Genomic DNA, 22,963 nt, shown 5'->3' with positions numbered 1-22,963 from the left:
TGTAACCTTGCTTAGGAGATCATAAGACTTAGTTTAGTGGTTCTCAGAACTGTATGGGTAAGAAAGTCAAGTATTAGTATAACAGCCATGAACAAATTATAAACATGCCATGTTTTATTTCTATTTAAATAATACTCTGAATGGTGGTAACTGCTTTCCGATGAGATTTATTAAATGCTTTTTGTACCATTTTACAGCTGTTATTCAGCAGTCATGATGTGGAACGATTTTTTGTGTTCTCAATTTAGTTGCCATTACGAAAGCCACTCCGTTAATTAATATCATTAACTTCTAAACTGATCGCGATGGGGCCTCCCTTACCCGCCCACATTTTGTTAGCCGTGTTTTGTTAAATAATTTAGCTCTGTTGCTGTGTGGTATTTTGCTGCTGCATCGTTGCTAAGAATTTCCAAAAAGATTCAAGCTTGAAATCGATCAGTTTTTAATATTCTTCTAACTAAACATACTTGAATACTATAAAAACAAAACAGAACTCCCTGCTTTAGTCTCAACCTTCCTTACTATACTAAGAGCCGTGCCCATCCGTCTGAAGCCACGGTTGGGGTTGGGAGAAGTATGCAACTACCATGCTGGTAGAATTATTGTGCGCGTATTTATTAGCTTTGTTCTACTGACACACCTAACGATCTCCTGCTAGTGCATATAAAAACAGTCCGACTTTTCATGTTTTTGCTATATAGTCATATGTAAACTGTTATGATGTGAAGAGTAACCTCATTGTCGTGATAAATTCCGACCATGGAAGGTTGACCATGACCTTTGACAGTGAACAAAATGGTGGCTTGTTAAAATTGCAAAACCTCCAGTCACATGGCCTTGTGCGCTAATGATGCAATTTTACGCGCGCTCATAGGTAATCACTTGTAGTACAAACCTAATAATACGGCTAGTTATTGGGACACCCACTACTATAAAAACAGTTTCACTGAATGCACTATAGAATAAACAGAACTGCAAGCAGTTTTACTAGTACTTACTAGTATTGCAGTAACATTTACGCTTGAAAATCAGGTGCTGTAAAAATCCCTAGATATAGCTTTTAGCTTAAATATTCCTATTTCTATTTAGCTGCTTCAAATTAAAAGCCTATCTTGTATCAATCAATAAAAAAAAGTGCAAAGTGAACGAGTTTTCTGTCCACTTTTCTGTCGTGTTTTTATTAAAATTAATTTCAAGGAACCTTTTGCTAATGCTAGTTTGACCACAGGTGTTTACAATCAGTTAGTTGGCTGGGAATAATTTGCTAGCTGGTACTGGATTTTACAAAGATATCACGTCATTTTACAGTGAGCAGTACTTATTATTTACAGTAGTTTTCTACTAGTTTCTGGTAGTGTATTACTACTTGAACTACATAATACAAGTAAAATATTGCAAGTTTTGCATAAAGATTGTTGGGCACCCATTCCTCTAGTATTTATGCTAGGATTTAAGCTAGCCCTTGTCCATTCCTTAAGTCTTTTCTTACATATTCTAGGCTGTGCCAACTCCTTCCAAAAAGGAAAAATCTCGAAAGAAACCTAAGTCTAGTAAACATCGTAAAGACAAGTCTCTATATGAAGTTGCAGAAGGTGTGACAACTCCATCAAAAGAGCATCTCTCAGGGACGGCAACTCCTACCAACGTCATGGTGAGTGCAATCTTTTGTGGCGCTATAGGAGCTGGAGATGGTCAGTACATGACACACAGCTTGTTACTTTCTGTTCCACTGCTCTATCAGTAATATAACATGAACTGTATGTACGTACACCGTAAATAAGCAAGTTTGGTGCCATATTTGACCATGTGAGGTTGTATGTAAATTGCATCCTTCAGTTGTTGAGAATGGAAAGATTGCATATATATATACTTTATAGAAGTACTCATGAGCAAACCATTACATTTTGAAAGATTTTGACAACATACCTAATTTGGTAAGTTTGTTGCAGGACCTTGGCTCACTGAACCTCACCAATTACAGGACTCTAGCAACTGACGCTAACCTATCGCTGGTGAGTATTTGTCTCTTGTGCTGTCCTGTCTTTCTGGATGACTATCCATGATTGTCCATCGTGTCTTTGCTTTTTTACAATACAAACTTGTATTTTGTATCTTTACTAGACTAGGTGAATGCCGGCGTTGTCCGGGTAATAAAAAAGTATTTGTACCAAAAAAGATTTTTCCATCTAACATATACAACATTTATCATTCTAACATTCAAACTTCATATCATGAGAAAAGTGTTTTAGGCAGTTCGAATAAATTGTGAGAAAAAATAAACCAGTTGTAAAGGTGTATGTGAAATATTTAGCAAATAATGGCCAGATAGTCTCTTTTGCTACAATGATTACAATGATAAACGATTTGATACTGATACAATTAGTACGAACTGAGAAAACAATCATGACCATGTTGAATTAATAATAGCAATTACTACATAAAAGTGTGTCTATTAAAAAGGTTACTGTTGCAGCAGAAGTAACGCTATCCATCAAAACTTTGATACCAACAATACCTATCAATACTGGTACAAACGTAAAAAGTAGATATCGGACTGTCTTTGTCTGATACTTTGTTTGACTGAATGGAGAGGGAATGTAGAGGCAATTCCTACTTGAGATAATACAATTGTCTACGTGAAAAGTATTTAGCCTTTACAGATTTAGCGACTGAACCTTAGGAAAAACTGGAAATAGGAGTGTAACTGCACATTTGAAATTGAAACGGCACATTTGAAAATTCCAAAATGAAAAAATAAGTAATGAGTAATGGTGAAAAAGCTTTGAAAAAACTGTCTAAAAAAACAAACGTAAAAGGTAATATTAATTGGTAATAAAAAGTACATGATTAGCGAGTACAATTGTGTTAAGGATAGATAAAGAGTTGAAAATGCAAAGAGTGGCTTAGCTTAGTGGTTATGCATGTTTGTTTGTTGACTTGCGATTTGAATGTTGAGAGTAAAAATTTTCAGTGAAACGGATTTCTCCTTACTAAAGCTTTATCACTTTAAGCTTTATCACTGTAACTGGATAGACAGATGACAGACAAACTCTGAGATGTATATACACAGATTATTTGGTCATGAGAGTTACATGTATTTTAGTAACATTTCAATGTGATAGTCGAAAGAACATTTACTGGTTTCATAGCCTTAGCACTCTGTTCATGTTGCAGGAGTTTGAACCACGAGTGTCGCTCCAACAGCCCAACACTCTCGTCGTTGCCGTAGTTTTCAGCAATCAGAGCACAAGTCATTCTCTCAAGTCACTTGACTTTAATGTGCTCGACTCGATGAATGCCAAACTTACTAGACAGGTAAGTCACTGAGCTTTGGTGCTGTTTGAAAATGCTAAAAGTCAGTTGTCTGGTGGTATTAATCGCAGCCAGTTGGACCATCGTGGTAATAAAACTAAGATGTAGGAAGTTCAGAAGCACTCACCTTGCAGGCATGCGTAAGGATTTAACCCACACCTGTGCTAGTTATATAGATATCGTAAAACTATTTGAGTACAACCTTTATTTGAATGCCACCTTTATTTGAACCCTACCTTTAATATTTAGAACGCTGCGATAGGAGAAGGGTTGAAAAATACCGCATCACCCTCTAAATGACCGCCACCCTTTACTTGAATGTCACCTTTTACTTGAATGCCACCTCTATTTGATCGCCACTATGACATGACATTCTTTGATCTTTACGAACCCATCATAAAAATTGGTTAGTAGAAAAATGTCTACAAAATGGTACTAATAATGACTAATAATGCTGTAATAATTACAACAAGACTTACAATAATTATAATAATACTAATAATGTTACATCAATAACAATTAATTTTTTGTTGTTGCTGTAGTAGTTGCTGTGGTTGTAGTGACAGTGTACCTGAGACAATCAATCATCGGAACTACACTCAGATTCAAAGTCACTAAAGTCTACATTCTATCTATTGCTTTCAGATTCATCCGTAATGCGGTTTACAATCTATCGTGAAGTCTTTAACGTGTTTGGATGAACAATGAGAAAACTCTTAAGGGACACCGTATGGGACGTAATAGCAGCCGTTGTTATGGGGTATCAAAGTCTATTTTCTAACTCCGAAAGCTTTACAGTTTTTTAACTTTAAAAGTGACACGATCAAACTAATTATTAACTTTACCCGGCTAATAGTAGTTCCTTGTTTAATTCGGTCTGATACGTCGACGTAAATGAAAAACAGTTTACCAAAATTGTTGCGGCTGATGGCATTAATGTCGCTCCGCCCGAAGGACAATGCGAAATATAGGCGACACTAGAACCCCTACACCATAAAAGGGTTAAATTTATTTACCAAAAATTCTGCCGAGCTGGTAGAATACAAAGCACCACCCTGTATTTGAATGTCACCTCTAATACAATGATACGACGAGGCAAGGATTGAAAAGTACAGCGTCATGGCGCTCAAATAGAGGTTTTATGGTAACCATCCCCAACATAATTAACGCATAACATAAGCTTGCTTACAACCTTATCATGAACTAAAGAATCTAGTCTACTCCCTTAGTTGAAGAAAATGCTCATATGTAACTGTTTTGGTCAAGTGTATCCTCTGAGATTTAGTAAAACCGTAGTAATATTATCTCTTGTTCAATTTCTCTCGTTTAAAAAGGAATGCTTCGCCAGCTGTCTTGATTATAATGTCTCTAGGATATCCAGTAACTCCATAGTTCATAAACTCTACGCTTTATTCTATATTTATTTGTGATATGGGATATAAATTGGTGATTGTAGACTCAGGATGAAGCTGTGAAGGTTCCCTTTGACTTGATGCCTTTACAAAGAAATGAAGCTCAATTTATATTCACTGTAAAAAGTTTAAGCATGGCTCAAAAGGTGAAAGGAACAGTGACATATATACTGAAGGTGAGTGTACGGAACCTATACATAGAGAACCTTACATAAATAGAGTGTGAAATAGTTTAGTTGAAGAAACTCGTATGTCTATCTATATACCTCGAGTAAGGTATGTGTGAATATCAAATTATCAATATCTACCGACTCTGTCTTAGCACCTGTCTATCTGTTCACAGAACCTACATAGCGACACACAGTGCCTACATACTGTCTCCTAGCGCCCATGTAATTTCAGCATCTACACCCTGGCTGTAGACCTACTCTAAGCATACACTCAGTCTGTTTTCCTCCTGATCTTGTCTCTCTTTTTTTCCTCTCCCTCCTTCTCGCTTCACTCCTGTTAGCACCCACCTTCCTCTCCAATTTTCTATGTCTCCTTTCCTCGCCACCCCCTCAGTTATCGTGCAGTGAAGACAATTCCGTTTCCATGATCATTTTTAATAATAATAATTTATTATGATTCTCAGTTTCGGTACTAAATTATTTCATTTACATGCTTTTAGGATGAGCAGGGAAGCAGTCAACAGAAGCTAGATTTTCGATTGGTGGTGCCGTGCCGAGATTTCTTGGTTTCTGTGCCGTGTACAGCTGACAGCCTGTCTCAACTTCTTTCTTCAGATGAGCAGCTCACAGCCAAATACTCCAAGCGCTTCCCAACTGACTCAGATTTTAAAACAGTTTTAATGAAACTATGCTTCTACGCACACGCCTATAGTGAGTTGTGTTACCATACACATGCGTAGAGATAATAGCATCACGCTTATAGTGAGTTGTGTAATGTACCATATGCATATGTAGAGATAATAGCATCACGCCTTTAGTGAGTTGTGTAATGTACCATACACATACATAGAGATAATAGCATCACGTCTATAGTGAGTTGTGTAATGTGCCATACGCACATGTAGAGATAATAGCATCACGCCAATAGTGAGTTGTGTAATGTACCATACACATACGTAGAGATAATAGCATCACGTCTATAGTGAGTTGTGTAATGTACCATACACATACGTAGAGATAATAGCATCACGCCTATAGTGAGTTGTGTAATGTACCATACACATACGTAGAGATAATAGCATCACGCCTATAGTGAGTTGTGTAATGTACCATTCACATACGTAGAGATAATAGCATCACGCCTATAGTGAGTTGTGTAATGTACCATACACATACATAGAGATGATAGCATCACGCCTATAGTGAGTTGTGTAATGTACCATACACATACATAGAGATAATAGCATCACGTCTATAGTGAGTTGTGTAATGTGCCATACGCACATGTAGAGATAATAGCATCACGCCAATAGTGAGTTGTGTAATGTACCATACACATACGTAGAGATAATAGCATCACGTCTATAGTGAGTTGTGTAATGTACCATACACATACGTAGAGATAATAGCATCACGCCTATAGTGAGTTGTGTAATGTACCATACACATACGTAGAGATAATAGCATCACGCCTATAGTGAGTTGTGTAATGTACCATTCACATACGTAGAGATAATAGCATCACGCCTATAGTGAGTTGTGTAATGTACCATACACATACATAGAGATGATAGCATCACGCCTATAGTGAGTTGTGTAATGTACCATACACATACGTAGAGATAATAGCATCACGTCTATAGTGAGTTGTGTGATGTACCATACACATATGTAGAAATAATGCCATGCCCAATAGCTGTGTGTGGTTTCAAGTAAATCTCTCATGCATTCATTTCTCATGTAGTTTAGATTTTAGCTTCAGTTATTTATGCTGTAGTTGTGGAACAAATGGACATGGCTGCCTCTCTCTACGCAAGCTCAATACAAGGTCATCATATCTGTTTTCTAGTCAAACTCCAGGTTAGTTCACTGTCTTGTTATTTCTTTAACTGGGCTCCAGGAGTTTCTCCGTTTTTGTTATAAAGTATGTTTGGTTGCCTTGTTTAATCTTGTTAATCTATTTTACTACTTCCCCTCATTATTTTTAGCTCGAACGTACAGTATACATGCGTAAATATGTACATACAAAAGTACTAGCTGTATACCTGTCACTTCATATTTCATGCATTCATCTTCAGGGAGGCCATATTAGTATCGATGGAAAGTCTTCAGATAGCAATTTCATCAGCAGCATTCTTGACGAGGTTGTTGAGCTTCTACAGAAGTGAGTCTCAGATTCCAGCCAAGTGGCTCTTCAGCATCACATCTATCAGATATCCCAGACACAGATGACCAACTTTATCTACCTGGAACGCTCTCATGTCTCAGCTCTAGCCATTTATACAATCACATTTGTCAGCCATCTTTAGTTTCTTTATTGAGCGATTTGGTTATATCATATCTAGAACCGGCTTGAGTACTTTACAGGAGGTTATTTAAGGATATGACCTCCCAGAGAACTCTGAATACATGGTTGTTACGATAGATCTTTGTGTATGGAATAGTTATTACATGTATACACTAATCCTATCTGTACCCGCTTCTGACTAATCCTGCTCGCTAATAGCTAACCTTGACCTTCACCTATTGGATTAGTCTCCTTAATTTATTAATTGCTTAGCAGAAATTGTGGCAGTTTGGACAAAGCACCGCATGTCAATCAGAAAGTCCTGTGCTACAGACATTTGCCGTTTAGTTAGGTTTCAGGTATGTTGATATTTTTTTACTGTTTAAAATTAGTCCAGCATTAGAGCAATTCTAATTCAAGTGTGACAAAAGCTGTTCGTACACATCCTCTCACTGTTCTTCACTACAGCGCATCCTTCATGAGCGTTATCTTACTTGAAGAGGTCAAGGTTGTATTACATAATGGCAATAGAAGTCTGGCACAATCTTGCTGGGTGTACGGCTTTCTCTGAGTATTTTTGTCCGTTTCACCTCCCAGTATTTGGTTGTCATAATATTGCTATACACTTTGTTACACTCGTATACGCTGGTGACTAAAAGTAAAACATTTAAACTTGCTGCGCAGACGGACATAGACTAAACGGTTTATAATGGCATACATTTTTTAAAGTCTGCTACTCTATGTGAAAGGTCTTTACAAAAACCATAAAACTAAAAGTTTTTATTCATAATATAGTTATTTACACAAAAAATAAAAAATATGCAAAACATAAACATGTTTTTCGGGATACAGTGTACCAACATTATGTAGATAAAAAAGTGATATAATGGCTGCAGAAAGCACGCATTCTATGGCAGGACGGATTCACAATAAAATTGTTATGCTGACAAATAGTTCGCAATAAGCAGGAGGTTAAATCTGCAAAACACTGAAAATTGCATTGTATACAACACTAGGGTGCCAATCTGTTTTGCTAGCAGAAATTGAACCAAGGATTTAGAGGCGAGTTTGCATTATATAAGCTGGTCAATGCATGTACACACATACATGTACATTCACTGAAAGCAAATAGAGCAATTACTGCAGCCATTGGTCAACTAGTCATCTTCTGCATGGCTATTGTTCTCTCTTGAATATAGTCTCCGGTTTCATGTGGGAACTTGTCGATATTTACTGGCTAAAAAGCAATATAGCAAACTGGTATAGTGGAACTGCTCAATAACGAAGCGGTGTGCGTGTGAGTTTTATATTTTACATAGATATGTACATATATACACATGTATATACATATACGTGCTATACAACCATAACATATAGGACAAAATAAAAAATTATAAATTGATAATGAATATACTGTAGAATGTTCCTAAACACTTGGAAGTAATATATTGCTATCAGAAATTTTTCCCAGAAATAGCAAGACCGCCCGACAAGCCTCAAAGAACACTTAAGTGGCCTTGCCCTATGACCTCAGGGGAAATATTGCCTTTCGTTTAACACGCACTTCACAGGTGGCCTGGACTGATACAAAATTTCTTTGTAAATTCACCTTTTTGATGGAATAAATTAATCGTGTATAACAGTACAGTTCTGACAATAAATGATGAAGTTAGAAACAAACCATTGTGGTGCCATTGGTTTGTGTGGTGAATATACTGTTATCAACAGCCGGGCTGTTCGCAGTATAGGTTTCACCTCTGCTTGGGTCGCCTAAGTTACCGTCAGTGATTTGAGTTGTCTTCACATGGTATGGAAAGTTGTCATTCGCTTGGTTTGGCCAGGTAAGGATCTGTGTGTAAATAAGACGAAAAAAGATTTGAAATATGCGTTAACCAAATAATAGTATGTTTACACAAACCAACATTGTTGAGTACTCGATTCGCTATTGTTTACAATAGGTTATTATAATTAGCTTATTTAAATATTTTATACTATTTAGTTGCTCAGTATATGGGCGTGACAAAAATAGAATTTGGATGGACATCCACCAACAATCGGTAAGTATTGATGCGTTATTGGTTTCATTGATTTCATGGGAACAAGCGACTGCTATCTATAGTCTACTATTCAGGGAATATCACTATTGTGACTTACCAGAAAGATCAGGTGACCTAAAAATATAACTAGCAAGTTGACTCCATTTACAACCTTTTCCCTTGTCCATTTCGGCATTCCACTGATAGCCACAATTGCAACAATAGGGCCTGCCCAGAACCTGTAAATGGAAGTCCTGTATAGCTTGTATGACCATATGCTAGTACACATGAGAACACAAATTACTGACATGCCATGAACTCAATGTGTTGGCCTAGCAGTTTGTACTAATATATGAATAATGCTTACAGTATACTCTGTCAGTACAGTATATGTATAATATATATGTATCATATATTTAGCTCCGAGCTGGTATTGTACTTGTTTTTTTCTGCTAATTCGCCGTAATATATATTTAACTACATACTCGTACAGAAAAGAGTTGTCTCAACCACTTCCTATTATCAGCTAGGTGATTGGTAGATATTGAGGCAAAGGCTGAACTGAATATGACTCTCTGCCGCTTCTATCCCCTTACCTTATTCCTTTGCTCACTCTCTCATAGAATAATGAATTTTCTTTCACAATTGTTAAACCTTGCCACTATTGTATAGTTCTCATACTATCAAACCTCAACTTACAAATTTGCCAACAAATGACGCAAAATTTTATGAATATCTGACTTGATATGCCAAGTAATTTCCAAAACACGACATCTGAAGCTTCTCAAAACATTGTAGCTTTGTAAATCAATATATCAGCATGCAGTTCTTCACATAGTTTAGTTCTACCTTGAATAGTATTAAACAACTTCAAACCATTTTATAGTTATAAATACATGAATCTGAGGAAAACTAATGAGCGTAGAAGTAGTGGGGAAAGAGGCAGAATGCTTTCCATAGAATGTAGTTTTACAGTATAGAAAAGCATGGGCAAACATCTTTAGATCAATTCTTTAACAAGCTGTTAAAAAATTAAAGCTATTAACACAGTCGTCCACTCACCAGATGAAGTGAATGATTACACTTGTACACAATTGTCTACTCATCAGACGGAGTAGATGATTACACTTGCACACTGTCTACTCACCAGACGGAGTAGATGATAACAAAAGGGAAATAAAAGGACCTCTTCTCCGTGTACTTGGAAATGGTGAAGACAGTTGCATACACAAACCATATCCAGGCTAAAATTCTGACTCCCATAAGGCAGTAGCCAGGCAAACTGTTGTATATGTAAAGGACCAAGCCTGGGTCAAAACTCTGCAACATATTTTAAATTGGTAAACCAATCACATTGGCTTATATGCTCTGATTACCTCAAAAGCTAGGAGTGAGCAATTAATGGTGGGTTAAAAAGTTAATGTAGGGCAATCAGTTTTCTACTGTTCCACCTAGTTACTACAGTGCATCTCAGGCCATGAGGTCTCTGTTTTACAGTTTTTTCGCCTTACGATGTGGAACACAATGTTTTTTCATTCCCTTCATATGGCATTTTTTTCACCATATGACATCAGCAAAAAAGTTTCTCGAAATTTATATTTGGCGTTCAGTGTACTGCATGCATTGTAATAACGAAGATGCTGATATGCTATTCTTCAAAATCCTTCTCACAATGCCCGGAAGAGATAGGATGCTCTCTCTTTCTCAGTTCAGCATTATTCGTTATAAGTTATAGTGAAAATGAAACCAGAAACGGGTAATAATGACTAAGCCGATAGCAAAATTAAAGTTAAGTTTAGTTAAATACATACTAAAACTTCCTCTAAGTATGTATTTAGTAAACTAAATTCAAAGTTTGTCCTGTACGTTTGTCGCAAAGGCAAGAGCCCCAAGCGGTATGTACTGTACATAGTAATGTTACATTTAATTTCAGATCATAACCACTGAAAACACTAAAGTTACTGTAGGTAACTACGGTAACTAAGGTTAATATACTATTTTGTTACTAATTTTTAGTATGTACAATATGTATATAAAGTTTTGATGATTTTACCAGAGAGTGTTTGCATTAGATAATTACTATGGGTTTCTATACCCCTCTATACAACATTTTCACTTTACGATGCGAACAGCGGAACAAATTAATGTCGGAACAAATTAATGTCGTATGGGTTGATGCACTGCACTTCACTAAATTTGCCGAGTCATTCTCTTTCCATTGTTCAGTAGGACAGCCAGGTGATTCACATGAGGACATTCACACAAACACGCATTATTTGCACAACCATTAAACAAGCGATCCCAGTCACATTACATGCGTGCATATTACACTGAGCACTGTGAACATTATATTTTATAACTGCAGACACAATATACACATAATTGTGTGCAAAGAACTACCATATCTATTAGAACTTAGAATACACGAATTTTCAACAAATGATGCAAAATTCGAGCAAACATCTGACTCGATATTCCAAGTAATTTCCAAAACACGACATCTGAAGCTTCTCAAAACATTGTAGCTTTGTAAATCAATATATCAGCATACAGTTCTTCACATAGTATGGCTCTACCTTGAATAATATTGAACAACTTCAGACCTTTTTATGGTTATAGATGTATAGATCTGAGAAAAACTAATGCAAGTAGAAGATGTGGGGGAAAGAGGCGGAATGCTCTCCATAACATTAATGTTTTACAGCGTAGAGAAACAAGAGCAAAAATCTTTAGATCAATTATGTAAAAACCACATTTATCACTAATAAGTTACTACACAGTCTTCTGTAAAAATAATATTATCAACTAGTAGGCCCCATTTTTTCATCTAGACAAGACTTATTGAGCTGCTAAACTCAGCAACATGTGAGCCCCTACCGTTGCTTCCCAGATGAACATGGCAATTGTAATGATGCAGTAGATGGTGCCGAGGGTTAGGATTTTGATCACTCCTATTTTTCGTATTCTGCCTCGGGTTATGGTGAAGCCTTTGCCCATGAGTATGAGAAGCAGCACAAAGACTATTGTACTCAGAAACTCCAGGAAGCGTCCTAAAGTACATTCAAGCCTGTCACGAATGTGTCAGGGTTTGCCAAAGTCAGCTAATACATGTTACCCCATGCCAACATCTAAGATTGAGAATTGTCATGGGAAAAGGTGCAAAATCCTTTCGGTCTTCTATAGCGAAAACTAGAACAAAGTTGCCTCTTTTTACAACAATCTTTACTATAATATGAGCAGTGTCTGTCTGTCTGAGGCCATGCTAAGAGCATTGAAAAAGATCACTCCTTGTAGAAATTGAACTCGGGGCATCAGATTCAAAAGCAAACACACTACGATTATACCCCTCAGAAGCCCTAATGATTCACTGGATAACTCTCTATATACTGATTACTCATGATGATCTCTCACAGTTGGTTGAACTGCCGAGCGTACTAGTCTAGAATTCCCCACTCCCACTGTACAAAGTTCTTTATTTCAATATAAACTAAAATACTTGTTATACATTTTGGGTAATAAAATGATATGAATGATAAAAACCTTGTACCAAATCGAATGAGGCAAAACTGATCCCTAGAAAAGCAATTAACCAAAACTGGAAATATGCCATTATCCTAAGGCAAAGATTTTACAAGTTTGAGGATTCATCTGTAAAACCGAAAGTCTGCATTTCTCTTCAAGGTATTTAACAAGACCGACAGCCATTAGGTCGTGGAGTCTGAGAAATTCAAATATTTGTATTCGGTCAAGTTTTTCTTTGGTTTTAATACCAATGCCAGATGAAAGGCTGCCACTGAATGCTGCTGCCTTATTTTATCAAAGTAGAACTAGTAGTTCTTCTAATCAAGTAGTTAACTAATCAATCATTCTATGAGAATCTTGGAGAACACAACTCTGGTAGAATGCAGCTATTACCTTTTAGAATTGTGTTTAGGGTCTTGTAAATAACCTTTCCTACACTGTTTGGGCAGACAGCACCTTCTTTACAATAATATGGCATTTGTATTACAAATATAAATTATATTGTAGTGTCATCTCTTGAAGTACTGAAGGGGTAGTATGGAGAGAGAAACTAACCAGTGTACTTCCAGAATTCTTTGGGTACACCGCTGATGCCATAGTTGGACCAGTAGGCCACCTGTACAATGAGAGCGAGTAACTCCAAAATAAGAGAAGCAAGGAAGATCTTGTACGTTGTGTGGTAGAGCTGTAGGTTGACCAGGGCATCTGTGACAGAAAAGGCATGTGTTTGCTGTTGACACAGACAATGGAAGTACAAGTTAAGTTCGATCTATGAAGGAGCGTTACTAATTGAAGTTACCATCCTGCTTGTTAACTTCCTGTTGGATGTTATTTTACAGTCAAGTTTAGCAGTAACTGTTTACGAGAATGTTAAGTTTATATTAATAATGATAAAATGCAGAAGAAGAATTTAGCTAACTGGAGCTGGTAAGTCTACAAAAATATGATACTTCAAGGGCTATAAAATTGGCCATACTTAAATTGGCCATACTTCACTACATTTTTGAGACAAAAAATGGCAAAAACCTGATGCAAATTACAAAGTAATAACATTTTATAGATACTTGGGCTACATTATTTATAGATACTTAGGCTACATTAATTTAATCAATCTAAAAGCATGGTATGTTACAATAAAAGGTTAAAAAAGACTTATCTTTACATAAAAGGGGTATAGGTGACACCCTTCTACAGCCTTCTTGTGGCTCTAGTTCTTTCATCGCTCTCTATGATAAAACCTATTCAAGTTCAGATCAATTGCTCAATTACTCAATTTAAAACAATTGCTTGCAGTGTGCAAATGGTCAACAAACAGTTTTATTTAAATAACTGGACCAAAGAACTAACGTAATTGCCATTCCTCTAATGTATATGAAAGTGTTTGCTGCACTGAAATAGGTGACTGTTCTTTCAAGTGACCTACATGTGACATGTAGTAGCGGATAGCATACTTACTTAAAAGGTAGTGATACTTACATGTGACATACATAGATAGCATGGCTGTGATGAGATATGCTACCAGGAAGCCGATATCAGTTTGAATAATAACTACAAGCAATAAGAGCAAGCATAGAAGCATACATAGAGCTAACATTCTCACAATTCCCTCCATTTTAAATTACTTGCCAGTAAGCTGCTAAACATGCTTGTGTGTTGCAGGATGTACTGGTATGTGTACTGCCAGATATATTCATGTGTATGTTGTCAGATATGTTGGTGTGTGTACTGCCAGATATATTCATGTGTATGTTGCCAGATATACTGGTATGTGTACTGCAAGATATATTCATGTGTATGTTGTCAGATATATTGGTGTGTGTACTGCCAGATATATTCATGTGTATGTTGCCAGATATATTGGTGTGTGTACTGCCAGATATATTCATGTGTATGTTGCCAGATATACTGGTATGTCTACTGCAAGATATATTCATGTGTATGTTGCCAGATATACTGGTATGTGTACTGCCAGATATATTCATGTATATGTTGTCAGATATATTGGTGTGTGTACTGCCAGATATATTCATGCGTATGTTGCCAGATATATTGGTGTGTGTACTGCCAGATATATTCATGTGTATGTTGCCAGATATACTGGTATGTGTGCTGCAAGATATATTCATGTGTATGTTGCCAGATATACTGGTATGTGTACTGCCAGATATATTCATGTGTATGTTGTCAGATATATTGGTGTGTGTACTGCCAGATATATTCATGTGTATGTTGTCAGATATATTGGTGTGTGTACTGCCAGATATATTCATGTGTATGTTGCCAGATATACTGGTGTGTGTACTGCCAGATTTATTTATGTGTATGATGTCAAACACGCTTGTATGTGCACCATATATATACCTGTATGTGCACCCTATATATACCTGTATGTGCACCCTATATATACCTGTTTGTGTGCCCCCAAACAAGCTAGCATGGAGGAGCAGCTGAATGAAAAATACTAAAACTATGCCTAGCTGTTGTGATGCTAATATAACATTTTTTATAAACTAAAACGTGTCACCAAGTTCAGCTTCAGATACTAGCTTTGCAAGTAGTTTTATACAACAACAACTAGCTTATTGGGTTTACTATAGCTTTGAAAGCTGGTTATGGCTTCACAAGTTTGCATTCATCATAAGCATTCAATTACTGAGTGGAACAATAATGGTGTAAAGTTGTATGACCTGCATCTAGAATATCAGGTTGACCAGGAGACTCACAGCACCTGCATCTTATGCTAAGAGCTCAGGTAGTGAATTCATGTACAGGGAAGGGTGTCTTATTAGTATCCTATCTAGCAACAAGAGTTCAAAGTTTGTCATAAAATTAAAATAAAGTAGAGATAACTTTCATGCACACGTAGGCTCTAGACATACGTAGTTGCCTTCTCTCATTTAGGAATAATATATGGCTGCTCATACGGATAAATGCTGAAAACATGTCATAGAAACTGAGATGTTTTCAGCACTTGTACCATCAAATACACACTTCCCTAAGCAGAGACTAGGGTGTGGGATTGACAACATCTTGATGTGGTTTTGTTTTGAGATTGTATGGCTCTAACCCTGTATCTTGAATCATTATAATTGTGTCTCCTCTAAGAATGAGGCTGGTTTAACTTACACGATAAAAACTTTGCCTCGGTGGCTACAGATAAGTTTTGAGAAAGTCCAAATACAAAAAATGATAAAATTAAAATCTGCGAATTTTTCATTTTCATTAAAAATGAAAAAGCATAATTTTTGCTTAGTATGTTTATTCACCAGCTAATCTCACACGAATGTTCCTTTTATACCAAGAACAAGTATTTAAAATAAGGTTTATTACTTTAGCGAGTCTAAAGTAATTATTTACCATAAAACTTCAGATTTATGAAAATACTTAGCAAAACATATACAATGTAAGACGGCTCACAAAATTCATCAGCGGAGTAATGCTCAAAGAAAATTCTGCCATCTTGTGCATTAGTCATGGTCATCTCGTAGTCAGCATCCAGACCCTGTTAATAAACAATCCCTTTCAACTATCTTGATATCGAGCATAGTTATGTTTTTGAATTTGAGATAACAGTGCATAGTATAGCAGAACAATGAGCACATTCTAGATGAGCTAGGAAACACCTACTCAGGCATATGCATCTAGTAGAGGAGCCTCTACCTGTAGCTCCAACTAGTATTATTACTTCAAGAAATAAGACTTGAATAAAAAGGGAAAGGATTGGCTAAGATTTAACTAAAGGGGTGGAGTACAGGGTCTCTCAACTGCATCAGAGGGCTACTCGAGCTAGAATTAAACATTTTAAACACAGAAGCAGAGAAAGCATGAATAGAATAACTGAGCTGACGGGATAGAGACTTGGTCTAACCTGTTAAAAAGTATGGCTCAATAGGAGTCGTGCTACCACAGAAGAGTAATTGCTTGCGGTATTTAATAAATAACATGGATGAATCTGCGATCAGGAGATAGAAGGCAATATATACGAGGAATAGATTGAATATTAAATAGGAGGCAATATATGGGCATGTCAATAAATAATAATTTGACATTTAGAGTTATTTGATGCCAACTACACATGCACATTTGCTACCATTATAAAATTATTTGAATTAATCGATGCAGTACTTTCTTGGCTTTCAGATACCCTAATATAAAATTAACTGCTTTCAAAGTACTAGTTCCGGAGCTATGAAGTGCAACATGCGTAAATGATGGGACATCACAAAATGTCCCATCATTTACGCAAGTTGCACTTCATAGCTCCAGAACTATTATTTTGAAAGCATTAAATTTTATATTATCTGAAAGCCAAGAAAATACTGCATCAATTAATTTAAAGAATTTTATAATGGGTGCAAATGTGCATGTTTAGTTGGCATCAAAAAACTCTAAATGTCAAATTATTATTTATGGACACGCCCATGTACAAACAATATAGCAGGAATGCACTAACCTGTGTTGATTCACAATTCGCTAGAACAATGTACCACCACTTCTCCTTAGGAGTACCAAATGTTGTGCCTGCCTCGCATGTGTACCGACTAGAATCATTACTACATCCGGCAAAGCGGTCAAGAGGAGAAACCGATCTGGTGTTGCCAGTGCCATCAAGTAAAGCCTTCTTTTCCTTGCAAGACTGAAAAAGTATGGCAAGACATTTGAACATAGAACATATGAACCAGGTTTACATGCGTTGTGATTGAGAACATCCGTAGCTTTGTGCGGCATTAGAATGAAACCCCAGTAAAACAAGCGACGAGAGGGTACGAGTAATTTAGTCCGTGGCAAAAAACACATCAGGCAAGATACTGAAAAACTAGACATAAACACATACACAGCTAAAACAACTACACAGATTAGAGGATAGTGGAGATTGCTGGTACGCAGTAAAAGTCCTGACTGAAACACGTAAGTTTAACCAAATAGAACTGCTCAATGATGATGAGAATGTGTGAAAAGCTTTCACTAACAATTTATTGCTGTTTACAATGTGTTAATTTTGCAATTTTACAATCTGTGACAGAACATGGCTGCTCTTCTCAAGTAGTAAAGAATGACTACCCTTTAGCTAAAATCAAACATGCTATGGAAGTCTAATGATAAACCAATTCTGATGGTTTGATTGGAAAGGCAAGAGAGTACAAGACTCGCTATGAAAGTAGGTAGTCATGTGTACAACATGTTAATCTGCAAGAAAATGAGAGCTTTAAAGGAAACTGTAAAGAGAAGACTTGTAGATTAATGAGTGGTTAGAAGAGAAGGCCAAATAAGGGAGCGGTGTGATGGGTAGACTAACATTGTGTGTGGTAGGTGGAGTAGCTGTGTGTGTGGTAGATAGAACAGCATTGTGTGTGGTAGGTGGAGTAGCCATTAGTGTGGTGGATGGAACAGCATTGTGTGTGGCGGGTGGAGTAGCCATGTGTGTGGTGGATGGAACAGCATTGTGTGTGGTGGGTGGAGTAGCCATAGGTGTGGTGGATGGAACAGAATTGTGTGTGGTAGGTGGAGTAGCCATGTGTGTGGTGGGTAGACTAACATTGTGTGTGGTAGGTGAAGTAGCCGTGTGTGTGGTAGATAGACTAACATTGTGTGTGGTAGGTGGAGTAGCCATGTGTGTGGTGGGTAGACTAACATTGTGTGTGGTAGGTGGAGTAGCCGTGTGTGTGGTGGGTAGACTAACATTGTGTGTGGTAGGTGGAGTAGCCGTGTGTGTGGTAGATGGAACAGCATTGTGTGTGGTAGGTGGAGTAGCCATGTGTGTGGTGGGTAGACTAACATTGTGTGTGGTAGGTGAAGTAGCCGTGTGTGTGGTAGATAGACTAACATTGTGTGTGGTAGGTAGAGTAGCCATGTGTGTGGTGGGTAGACTAACATTGTGTGTGGTAGGTGGAGTAGCCGTGTGTGTGGTGGGTAGACTAACATTGTGTGTGGTAGGTGGAGTAGCCGTGTGTGTGGTAGATGGAACAGAATTGTGTGTGGTAGGTGGAGTAGCCATGTGTGTGGTGGGTAGACTAACATTGTGTGTGGTAGGTGAAGTAGCCGTGTGTGTGGTAGATAGACTAACATTGTGTGTGGTAGGTGGAGTAGCCATGTGTGTGGTGGGTAGACTAACATTGTGTGTGGTAGGTGGAGTAGCCGTGTGTGTGGTGGGTAGACTAACATTGTGTGTGGTAGGTGGAGTAGCCGTGTGTGTGGTAGATGGAACAGCATTGTGTGTGGTAGGTGGAGTAGCCATGTGTGTGGTGGGTAGACTAACATTGTGTGTGGTAGGTGGAGTAGCCGTGTGTGTGGTAGATGGAACAGCATTGTGTGTGGTAGGTGGAGTAGCCATGTGTGTAGTGGATGGAAGAGTAGATAGCGGTTAGTGAAAAAGTATGTTGGCAGGCGGAGGAGCTGTGAAATAAGTAAAACAATGGGATGATTGGAAATTCAGTGAGATGTCTAAAGAGTAGCGAGATGATTGGAGGAATAATGAGTAGACAACTTCGGTGTGAGTGGAAGGACAATAAGTGTGACTATAAAGTGATTCTTATAGATAATATACTAAAAGGCAGATCAAGTTGAGGAAACGACAAGCGCGTAGCTTGGTGCGAGAATCAAGATAATTACGAGGGAATTAGAATTACTAATGTTTGGAGTTAAACAATCAAGTAAAATCAGATGTCTGTAGTTAGATGCAGGTGCTGTATCTGTTTGTGAAGTTCAAGCTAGCATATAAAAAATAATAATATTCAATCTCCAGTTAGTAAACAGCAGGTCAAGGCAGAAATAATGCTTCGCTACTTATCTATCGTAAGTATAGTTCAACGCACTCAAATCTGCCACAGTTTGTAATAGCTTATTATTGTTTCATGCTGACAACAACCCTTATCGACCTCTACTGAGCCTATTCTAATAGTTCAGAGTTTTAAGAGGAAGAAATGACCTAATTGCTGTCAACTTCTCTAAGTAGTGCTTCACGTTTCCACTTCAGAGCTTGTATCTTACATGAATGATGAATATAGTCAAAGCACATGACTCGCTAGAATAGGTCAATAGGTCAATGCACGCTTCTTCTTTGTTGCTAGGTTAAACTAAAAGGTAAACAAAACTTGCCCTTCACTCAAATTTTAACAATTGAATTTTGATGTTGACAATGGTCAAGCATTATTGTAGAGCATAAATTTGCCTCTTATAGCGCCAGTAACAATGATGTCTGCTTATGTATGTTTAAATTCATAAACGATTCTTGCAGATCTCATTGTGTGCTCTGATGTTTGGTGGCTTGTGAGAAACTGGAGTAAAACACATACCATTATCACCAGCAGTCCAGTGAGGGAAATTAACTACTCTCTCTCTACTACTACAACTAATAGAGTCTTCAGAGACTTCCTATAACTATTCATAGTTATATTCACCTCCTCTCCAAGCCTTATTCAGTAGCTCAGCGGCAATAAGCTGAAGTCTCTATTTTATTTCAAGAAAGGACATCAATGAACTAGGCTGATGACCTTAAACTCTCAACATTAAGTAAAGGGATTACTAAGTACCAATGATATACAGCCCCCCCCCCTCCCCCGCTGTACATCATTGCTAAGTACGTATTATTCTCTGGATCTCCTATGTGAATGTCACATTAATTATTCAAAGCTATGGCTCATATCAACTAAAGGTGACAGAAGTATCCTATCAGAAAAGGAATCTCTGGGTTTTAGTGAGGTCCCATTTAATGGTATATTTATTATAGAAACTTCACTATTATTAGCCAACATTAGCTTTTGGCAGTTTATCACTACTGTGCAAGATATTGCAATACCTACAGTATTACATGTCTAGAATGCCCCTACTTGTTACTAGCCAGTTTCTACTAGTTAAATAGCTTACCATGCCTTCTCCAGGGTAAACTTGTTCCCAAATATCATCAGGATATAGCAGAAGTGAGTGGCGAGTTGTCTTATTACCCTGCTTGTGGAAGTCCTGTTAAATATGCACGCGAGTGAACGAAAGCAGAATAAGCAAAGATGGTTAGGTGAAGGAGCACACTAATTTATAATTTATATTTATTTACACTAACTTAACTAGTTGATTGAAACATAGTTATATTCACAAACCTTTCGGTATGAGATAGTCCACGATACACGCCCTATATGTCCTTTTCCGGCATCTGCAGTTCCAAGAAAACAAAATCGAGATAAAAACTTCCAATTCTAAAACAAAATAGCCATATAATGATGGAGCAACACCCATTGAGCGTTAATCTACAATTTTATCCTTTACATGGGGTATTTGATTCTGGCACGCCAACTAAAGTTGTTAACAATTTTCCAGCCATCTACCCCATTTAAGCATCTTCTATGCTTCATCATAATCCAATTTTTGCCAATCAAACAAACGAATAATCATACCGCACTTCAAAATGGAACTAAACGTTGGTGTGAATGATAGCCATAGTGAGTTCTTACCTGGCTAGTACTGACGACACCATTCTCTATCCTCCCTGAAACTAGATGTACTAGAAATAAGCTGATGACACTCAAAGCTATTTTACACATAGTTGATGCTGACGCTAGTCAGTTGATGCATTACAGAAGGTGAACAGGACAAGCACACAATCAGTATGACTCTGGCTAGTCCGTCCTCAAAGCATTTCTAGACAATGAGTAGCATAGAAACCAGGCAGCTTGTTCTAAGTGATGAATGCAGTTACGCCTTGCATTCACGCTAATAAAATCAATGCATTATTATTCACATAAGCCTTTTGTACGCGAATAAAAGGTGAAAAGTAACGTACTGTGAATCCAAGTAAGGATAACTCCGTGTGAAATGATTCTACTAGCTATCATGGGATATGCCATATGGTACTTCTATAATACTATCATGGCGTGATAGGGAACTATAGATAAGAGTGATAATAGCCAGGGATGGGAACCATCATAACCATAGTAGACTCGGTTAGTATTCAAGATTATTTGCGGCAGTAGAAGTGAAATTAATTTTATGTGTTATGCCTAGCAGTGAAAAAGCGAGACTAACTCAGTTCCCATCTCACATAATTTGGTATTCAGAGAAAGAAGGCAATGCCTTCTTTTTATTTATGTTTGTGTCGCCATATGTAAACATTTATTTATATGAAAATAATTACGGACTGCCCAGCAAAAGTACATATATATACTTTTATTACATATACATGTACATATATATAGTGAATAAATATATATAGTAAATATATACCTATAATAAATAAATATATATATATATATTTGTGTCTCTGCAATAGTGACTTGTGGTAAAACAGATAGCTGTAACTGAGATGTTAGCATTTCTTCTCTAAATCACGACCAGTATTAGGATGTATGATATGATAACAACTATAACTGATATGCTATATAGATGGCTGATGGAATATAAAATTGAGGAATGGTAGATTATGTCAAAAACTTATATATCAGGTAACTCCACAAGTATCATAGAATACTTTAGAGCTATCAGTGTTTAGTTAGTTTTAGGTTATTAAAATACCGGATGTTCTTAGTTTATTTAGAACTAAGATGACTGCACAGAAGGCAGACTAGTCAACCTTTGTAAGTAGTTTTATTACCGCTATTACAAGCCTATCTACCTCTCTTTAGTGCATCTAGCTAACTCGACACGTCACTAATATCATTTGTACACCCGAATACACTTCTTATAACCTCATTATTGCGTGCTTAGTAGGCCTACTATCTTATTTTGGAAAAACTTAACAATTAAAGTAGCCAGAGTTAACTTTCTTATAAATAAAGTTTTGCAAGACAGAATTTTGGTTAAATGCACTGCTAATTATTTGTAGGAGTCAACAATTAAACAGTATTAAATGTATTTAACGGTAGACAGAATCCTCGATTATACTGTATGTCTCTAACCAATGTTATTCTTACTTCAAGGCATCAAAAGGTTTTTCTTCAACAATTCTGGCTCATCTAGTTTTTGCAGCTAACGTGATCAAAAATTTCAAAAAACCAAAAAATTAACTCATGCAGGTTTTTGCTCTTTAAGAAATAGTAAAAGTAAAACAAACAGTAAAGAAGAAGTATATTGTATTCACATATTATAGTGGAGAGGTAGCGGGGAGACGACTCTCACGGATAAAGGTGATAACCAATTCTGTAAATCTGCAGAGTAAAGATAATAAGGATACGCTGAGAAATGTAAGTGTAGAGTGGGGACCAGCACTGCTTGATCAAAGCACGTAGCATGTTTCCTCTT

The 22,963-nt window shown here is 37.0% G+C and overlaps 2 protein-coding genes across 2 annotated transcripts in view; one reads left to right on the top strand and one right to left on the bottom strand.

Moving 5' to 3' along the window:
- LOC137395113 (AP-3 complex subunit delta-1-like) overlaps positions 1-7,729 on the top strand; it is a 28,535-nt gene extending 20,806 nt beyond the window's left edge. The window contains exons 22-28 of the mRNA XM_068081912.1: positions 1,499-1,651; positions 1,950-2,012; positions 3,175-3,315; positions 4,769-4,900; positions 5,395-5,605; positions 6,672-6,754; positions 6,973-7,729. Of these exons, the coding sequence (XP_067938013.1) occupies positions 1,499-1,651; positions 1,950-2,012; positions 3,175-3,315; positions 4,769-4,900; positions 5,395-5,605; positions 6,672-6,754; positions 6,973-7,062 (873 nt within the window). The 3' untranslated portion in view covers positions 7,063-7,729. The remainder of the gene's footprint in view (positions 1-1,498; positions 1,652-1,949; positions 2,013-3,174; positions 3,316-4,768; positions 4,901-5,394; positions 5,606-6,671; positions 6,755-6,972) is intronic.
- Positions 7,730-7,866: 137 nt separating this feature from the next.
- LOC137395114 (transmembrane protein 145-like) lies at positions 7,867-21,310 on the bottom strand. Its single transcript, XM_068081913.1, has 12 exons — positions 21,181-21,310; positions 20,830-20,925; positions 20,603-20,695; positions 17,193-17,375; positions 16,157-16,241; positions 14,216-14,287; positions 13,295-13,444; positions 12,095-12,267; positions 10,365-10,537; positions 9,336-9,456; positions 8,863-9,030; positions 7,867-8,418 (listed from the first exon to the last, which is right to left on the bottom strand). Exons 1-12 carry the CDS (start codon positions 21,268-21,270, stop codon positions 8,335-8,337), a joined length of 1,488 nt encoding a protein of 495 aa, XP_067938014.1. The 5' UTR covers positions 21,271-21,310; the 3' UTR covers positions 7,867-8,334.
- Positions 21,311-22,963: the final 1,653 nt, after the last annotated feature.

The sequence above is a fragment of the Watersipora subatra genome, chromosome 4, assembly GCF_963576615.1.
Source record: "Watersipora subatra chromosome 4, tzWatSuba1.1, whole genome shotgun sequence".
Lineage (NCBI taxonomy): Eukaryota > Metazoa > Bryozoa > Gymnolaemata > Cheilostomatida > Watersiporidae > Watersipora > Watersipora subatra.
The sequence above is the reverse complement of the archived record's forward strand: the minus strand, read 5'-3'. Positions and strand labels throughout refer to the sequence as shown.

Coding starts and splice junctions, on each gene's coding strand:
- LOC137395114 (XM_068081913.1), bottom strand. CDS start 21,270: ATGTGTAAAATAGCTTTGAGTGTCATCAGCTTATTTCTAGTACATCTA. Junction 9,031..9,335: donor TAGGTCACCTGATCTTTCTG/GTAAGTCACAAT, acceptor ATTTACACACAG/ATCCTTACCTGGCCAAACCA. Junction 8,419..8,862: donor AAACCAATGGCACCACAATG/GTTTGTTTCTAA, acceptor ATTGCTTTTTAG/CCAGTAAATATCGACAAGTT.